The 7654-nt window shown below is 44.1% G+C and overlaps 1 protein-coding gene across 1 annotated transcript; it reads right to left on the minus strand.

The window, feature by feature from the left end:
• On the minus strand, positions 1–2162 carry LOC134016407 (ropporin-1-like). Its single transcript, XM_062455769.1, has 6 exons — positions 2042–2162; positions 1818–1923; positions 1615–1708; positions 1314–1475; positions 925–1106; positions 1–502 (listed from the first exon to the last, which is right to left on the minus strand). The coding sequence occupies exons 2-6, from the start codon at positions 1919–1921 to the stop codon at positions 421–423; spliced, it is 624 nt and encodes a 207-aa protein (XP_062311753.1). The 5' UTR covers positions 1922–1923; positions 2042–2162; the 3' UTR covers positions 1–420.
• Positions 2163–7654: the final 5492 nt, after the last annotated feature.

The raw sequence follows: 7654 nt of genomic DNA on the forward strand, positions 1-7654 counted from the left end.
GAAAAGCAATGGACTGCTTACTGCATTGCACAACAAAGCACCTCGAAAGCATGCTGTAAATAACTAGAAATAATGGTATATATATATATATATATATATATAGTGTGTGTGTGTGTAGTGTCCGTGTGTGTGGAGGAAGCCTTTAACATCCTGGCACCCGGTGACCCAGCAGGACCATCTGTGGGAGGGCCTGTTCCAAGGGCTGGGGCAGGGTCTCTGGAGAGTGCACACACACATATGCACACACACACACTCACACATGCAGGAATGCAAAAATTCTAATGTGCACGCACTTACAAACATACACATACAAACTCAGTTCTCATCAAATTACAATGTTTGACAGAAATATACATTTATTGTTACACATTCTTTATCTGACAAATGTATTTTTATTTACACCTTAAGAAAGGTGATCTGTTAGACACTGTGTCTTGATGGCAATAGATCAAGTTGTAAATGAATGAAGTCAGACACCTTCACCACACCATTGCTTGATTCCCTAAAAGACATGTATGAGGACAAACATGAATAATAGGAAATATTAATTTAAGTACTTTCATTCTGAATTTAACTTAAACTAAGTAACTCAGAAGTGTACTTTGAGTTCTAAAACACATTGTATAAAGTCAAAGCCTAAATCCCTTTATTATTCTTGTTTAGTCAGGGAGTCAGATGGAGTCAGGTGGCTGAGCGGTTAGGGATACGGGCTAGTAATCTGAAGGTTGCTAGTTCGATTCCTGGCCGTGCCAAATGACGTTGTATCCTTGGGCAAGACACTTCACCCTACTTGCCTCGGGGGGAATGTCCCTGTACTTACTGTAAGTCGCTCTGGATAAGAGCGTCTGCTAAATGACTAAATGTAAATGTTTACTACTAGAGGTGGTGGCTGTTTACACAGTGTTTTAAATGCACTTCACTCACGCTTTCCCCCTCAGATGTGTCAGTACGCCGTCTATCTGTTCCTTCAGGACATTTCCATCCTTCTCTGCTAGGAACTTGTAGAGCATCTGGAAGGTTCCGAAGGGCACGCATGCGTCCGGGGGCTTACAATCAGGGTCAGAGTTCATTGTGTAGCAGGCCTGAGTCAACGCCTCTTTGATAGTCTGACAAGACAGGCGATAACATTGCTAAATACCTATTGGAGTAAACATAGTCCTTTATGGGGATAGGTATAGCTCAGTGGTCAAGCATTTGAGTGTAGATCAAGAAGTTGCAGAAGAAATGTTCCTGCTACTGTATTTTAATCATTACCTTTTTCATGTAACAATTGTGTGAGTTGAAATGCAGGCTGCTGCCTGTGCTGGGTTTACCTGTCCAAGATAACTGCAGCACGAGGCCAGGAACTTGTCCCACTCAATCTGATCTTCAAACTGTCCCAGAGAGAGGATGTGGTTCAAGGTGTCCTCCTCAATGTTCACAAGTTTCCAGAACACTGCCAGGTCAGACCTATTAATTTTTCCTCTGTCGGATAACTGGGAAGACAGTTTCACAAGGACTCACACAAATCATTTGACAGAATGTGTTTACTATTTGATTTTTCCAAATGTGCCCCCTGCAAGTGCTTTGACAGGAAAGAACCAGACAGAAGAGACATCTGATTACAAGGTGTACCTGCTCATGTAGGGAAGCTAATATTTCTGGGGTGAGTGCCAAGGCTTTACGCTCCATTGAAAAACACTCTCCTTTCACTAATGCTGTGAAGTACCTGGACAACAATAAAATATTTGTCTTGAATCTTAGTCAAGAGCTCTGTTCATGAGGCTTTGTGAAATGCATCTTAACAGACTGTAACTGGTTGGCTGCTTTGAACTTACTTGATGGAGAAGTCGATTATATCATCTGGTTGATACTGCACAATTTCTTTGGTGAATTTACCAATGAACTTTGGCAGTTCAGGTGGGACCTCAGAAGCAGACATGTCTTAAATGAAAGAACACAACACTGTAAGACAGAAAGACAGATAGAGCATAGAGATTATGCTGTATTTACAGTAGCCTATAACACAAGATGTTATTAGGAGGATGGAAAAATATCTTACTGAAATGGGCATCAAGAGAGAAGATCGATTTAAAATTCACTTAAAATATCTTGGGTTTCTCAATAAACAAGAATACGCGTTTCTAGGTAATAGCATTTGAAAGATGCTTTAATAGTCAGTTATTCCATTGTTGACTGCATATTCTTGTAGGGCACAATCTCTGCCACTAGATGTCTGTACTAACTTATATTTGCACAATGCAAAGAAAACCGAGTATTCCCACGTGTAGGCTATGAATGTAACTGTCATTCTGACAGCCGCCTGATAAGCTATTGCGACAAATGCAACAATCTAACCTCACTATCTAGCCTAACATACTATGTTATAGACTGGCCTATATGATCCATTAACGCGTTCATTTAAATGTGTAAAAAGTTTTTAAATGTATGATCTAACAAGTTTGTAAACCTATCACAATATTTATATTTATTAGCCTACGCCATTATAGGCTTGCAAATTTGTCGAATGATTGTTATTGATTTTTAAAATTATTATTATTATTTTGTCTAGCCTACTATTTTTTATCTTTCGAGACTGCGAGCTGCAACTCTGTGGGTTAATTTGGCTTATGCTGTCAGACTATTGCGGCCTGTTTGACAGATCATGACATTGTGTACTGTATTGACAAATTAATTTCGGCGTTCCTAAAAGGCATTTTATGTTTTTCTCCCGATCTCAGCAGTAATCAAGTGAAAGTGAGAGGAGTGTGTTTAGGAGGCGTGGGTATAGGGGCGGAGGATGGTGCGGAGGGTCCGAGTCGGAGCTATTGTTAGAATACTCTGAGATAACTAAGATTTGCGCGTTTTCTGAATACCTATGAGAAGGTAATCGATGGATATTTGTGATTTTCATCCAAAGGATTTTTAGCCACTGTAAGGAGTTATAGACAAGATGTTAGGAATACACAGATGCTCCTACAGCCAAAACCACTTCCATTATGCAGATTTCGTGACATCACGGATGAACTGCTAAGAAACCGCTGTAAAGCAACCATATAGCTTTCTCTATCTACAGATCATCTTGTGTTATGCTGTAGCTTTATTATACTTAATCAATGAGTTCTTCGGTTTTGTTTTCCTAACTAGACTTGCCCATTTGAAATTATCGTACGGCATCTTCATTGTGTCACACGCGCCTTGGGTTCCTTTTGTGGCGCCGGGGGCTGCTAGAGAGGAGGTTGAATTCTAAACAATAGAGCGAAATACGGCCAAGCTCCGGAGCTTGGAACAAGGACGGAAACCCACGACTGGGTTTAGGGAGCAGCCTTGAATAAAGAACTCAAGAACATGAAGGAGAAGCACTGATTTGGGGGTTACTGTAATCACTGGATTTATTCGCGCTACATTGTATCTTTGAAATCCTCAAGGAGAGATCATGAATTCAGCAGAAGCTGCCGAGGAGGGACCAAACGATTCGGATACGGATGCGTTTTTCAAAACAGGTAAGATGAGGATAAGGTGAATAAACTACAGTTGAATCGAATGTTCTGCCTGGTGTGCATTCACAACGTTTTGATGCCTTCATCGCTGTGTAAAGGCAGGTCTGCTATTGTTTGTGTGTGCAGAAGGGTTGTGCCTTGGTTACAGTCTTGAAGCCACCACTGATTCTGTTCAAGGATGTGATATTTAGGTACTAATGTCCCGAAGCGTAGATATAAATGGTTAGATGTTATTGCTCATAAAAATATAGTTTGTAATCGTAATAGTAGTAGTAGATTCGAGAAATTTACCTATTTGACTTATTTAGAAATATACCCAGAAAATGAGTTGTATTACTGCAGTCCTTGTTAGTCTGACTGGATTCTAATACTATTGCAATTACTTATATTATTTATGGCATTAACTGCACTCTGTTTGGGATGCAATCAACCAATGACACCAGGGATGCACAAACAGAAATACACACGCACACACACATGGACATGCACACAAACACACAAATTAGCAGTTTTTCAAGTATTGATGGTACTTCGCAGACATTTTGTGTGTTCAGACAACTGCCTCACACACTCTTACACACATACACACACACACACACACACACACACACACACACACACACACACACACACACACACACACACACACACACACACACACACACACACACACAAATACACTCACGCACATCAACTGATCTCCAACTCAGTCAGGAATGGTTGGAATGTGCCTGTAGTTTGTAGTGATATGTACCATGAACCTGTCCTTAGATTTGAGTCTGTTCTGAATTCTTCCAAATGCACAGTTAAGACACACCTCGATAAATGAGCATCAGACAAAACTGTCTCACTGTTTTCAGTGTGATACTGTGTGTGTGTTTGTGTTCATGTGTACTTATGTTTGGGGGTGGATTGGGTTGGGAGTGCTGTAAATTGCCAGATAATCCAGAAGAGATCCACACACGCACACATCCACACACACGCGCAAACACACACACACATATGCACAGACACCCTGTGTTCTGCGCTGCTGTAGTCAGGGGCACACCCTTACTTGTAGTCACTCTATCTGATCCCTAAGTCTTGGAACCTCTTCACAGCCTCATCCTGGGTGCTCCAGCTTTGTTTAGTAGTGTGGAATAGTTGGTTTGAAATCTCCTCTCATCAGTCTATTACTCCAACCAGGACCTTCTGTTCATAAGGATATCTGTGGAACTAGTGCTTTGGAGTTTACAAATGTCAATACAATATAGCAATATATAGAGAGTCAATAGAAAGTTATTTGAGCTTTCCTTTCTTTTTTCCAGTAGTCTATTGGAATAGAGGCCCCGTATCCTGTCTCATTTGAGAGGAAGGTCATAGTGAAGAGGCTGTTACTAGCGTCATGCACGCCAGTCTCTTAGTAAATGTAGTCTAATCTATTAGGCTGCCTCTGGGGGTGGAGACAACGCCCGAACCATGAGAGGAACAGTTGATCACAAGATCAACACTTCTTCCAAGTGGGAGACCTGAGTTCAAACCTGCTAGAGTTCTCTCAGTATGCCTCTACCCATATGGATTGGTGAAAAACTGAGATATAGAGAGAGCATCAGCCTTTTCCCCCCAAACCACCCAAGTCCATGTGGTTTGATCCTTGCAGGGGAGTTAACTGGTTTAGAGGATACACCCAGGGGAGAAGGGACAAGAGAATCAGAAGGCTAAGAAGCTAGAGGACTTTGTTGTGGCTATAGTAGGAGTGGAGCCCAAGACATCTGGCCCTGTCTCTCTGGTCTATCATTGATAGTTTATTGATCTGACTGGACTGAGGAACAATTGACACACACACGGACACGCACACACACACACACACACACACACACACACACACACACACACACACACACACACACACACACACACACACACACACACACACACACACACACACACACACACACATTCAAAGAATAGTAAACTGGCCCCTCAACCAAGAGTAATTGTGTGTGTCTGTGAATGTAACTGTGCGTGTATATGTCGGTGGGTGTGGCATTTATGCTGTGAAGAGAGACAATTACTCGGCCGAATGAGCTTTTAGCCGTTCTCGACAGCATGCCCTGAAAGAGCTGTAGAGTGGGTTTATGTCCGGAGACTGACTGGAGACTCCCCGCCTGCTTACAGGGCTTACAGGGCTTAGACACAGATCAACCTTCAATGTTAACTTGAATTCCCCTCATCTTTGTCCAGGAGGATTCTGACTGGAAGCCACTTCTACCTCATCGATAAGTACTCTTTGTGAGGCTTTAGAGGCTTGTTGAGTGTACTAAGCAATTAGACAGCCTTGAAAACATGCGTCTGTCAGTCTGTCTGCCTCTCGGTTGGGATGTAATTGGTATCCATGGCGATGAGAAGCAGGGTAATTTTTCCTTCTGCCCAAGCTGAGAGAGAGGCCTCATCAGTCAGGTCAGGTAATAATTGCAGAAGATTGACAGTCCAGCTCAACAATCAATATTTGCATTGATTGTGCCCTTCCGCAACAACAAAAAAGTATCTCTCAGACAGATAAACAAGTCTTCAAGTCTCTGACAAGAGTGAGGCCATTGTGCCATTGTACGAACCAGACATCAACTCAAATATTAATCAAAATTCAGCTACCATGACTGAAATAGGGGTTAAAAAAAATTCACATCCTGAGTAAATCAGGTCTTGCATGGTTAGGACATGGTGGAGAGGGGCCCCTATTCATTATGAGTGCTGTAAAGCTTCTGCTGTGCTGGGGCTGGAGACGAGGCTGGAGAGGACTCAGTCACTGTGGTCATATCATCTGTCAGAGCAGCTGGTTGACCCCAATGCCTCCAGGACCTTTCCTCTTCCCCCCCTCCATCCCTCTCTCACTCCCTTCCCCTCTCTCAGACTGTATACTTAAAGCCTCCCTCTCTCCCTTGCTCCACCATTTCCCCTTTCTCCTCCTGTTTCTCCCACACCTATCTCTGCTCCCTCTATCTTTCTCCCTTCCTGTCCCCCACCCAGCAGATGTACACCCAGGCTGGCTAAGAGCACTCAGGTTATTATGACTCTCATTACCCAGCTCCTGCTGGTCAGGGTTCCGCCTTTTCTTTACATTTAGAGGCTCTGAGTGCTGCTGGGATGGCTAGATGTGTCCCCCAGTCCATAGCAGGGCTCCGCTGATGAGGTGTGTGGTGCCCACATACATGAAGCAATTGAGTGCTTCTGGCTTTCTACCCGCAGGAAGATATTTCAATGGATGTTTATGGCCTTCCATTGCTGAATTGAAGACTGAACTGAATGGCAGGCAGGCAGGCACGCAGACAGACAGGCAGACATGTAAACAGACAGACAAGCAGACAGGCATGTCAGCCGACAGGCAGGCAGGCAGGCAGGCAGGCAGGCAGGCAAGCAGTCAGACAGACAGACAGACAGACAGACAGACAGACAGACAGAAAGACAGACAGAGAGAGAGAGAGAGAGAGAGAGAGAGAGAGAGAGAGAGAGAGAGAGAGAGAGAGAGAGAGAGAGAGAGAGAGAGAGAGAGAGAGAAAGACGGAGCACTGACCCAGGACAGCAGCCCTCCCCCTCCTCCCCCTTGTAACCTCCTGACTGGTACCAGTCCTGGCTACTGTGCTCTGTGAAGCATGGCGGTGGAACAGAAGCGGAGAGGGGGGGGGCGGGGAGAGAACAATGGGGTCTGATGCCCCATACTGTCAAGTCCCGACAATAGGGTGTGTGCTGGTGAGGTGTGTGTGAACGAGGGGAGTTTGTGTGTCTGTGTTGTCATATGAGAGTGTGTTGTGTGTTTCCGCTGTGTGTTTAGTGTGTTTAGTGTGTTTCCTCCCTCCTCTGCGTGGTGGTGTCTGGGCCAGGCTCACCAGAGAGGCCGGCAGATGGCTAATTGGCCAATGTAAACCACTGGGGTAATAGAGAGAGTGAGAGAAGATTTGTGAGGATTATTGAGTCATGATCTGTCCATGGAGGGAGTGAGGGTGAGATGGAGATAGGGAGGGGGGGGGGACATAAACAAAGCCAGGGGGATGCCCTATCCCAAAAGCTGCATGCTTCTTCTCAGTCTTCCCAGTCCTCATGTCTAACCATATGCCAGTGGTGGAGAAAGAACCTGGTTAGCCTTGCAGGCTAATGGAGAAAGATCTGATTAGCAGAGCTGAAATGGGGGGGCTTTTAGT

Source organism: Osmerus eperlanus, chromosome 3 (assembly GCF_963692335.1).
Source record: "Osmerus eperlanus chromosome 3, fOsmEpe2.1, whole genome shotgun sequence".
In the NCBI taxonomy this organism is placed as follows: Eukaryota; Metazoa; Chordata; class Actinopteri; order Osmeriformes; family Osmeridae; genus Osmerus; species Osmerus eperlanus.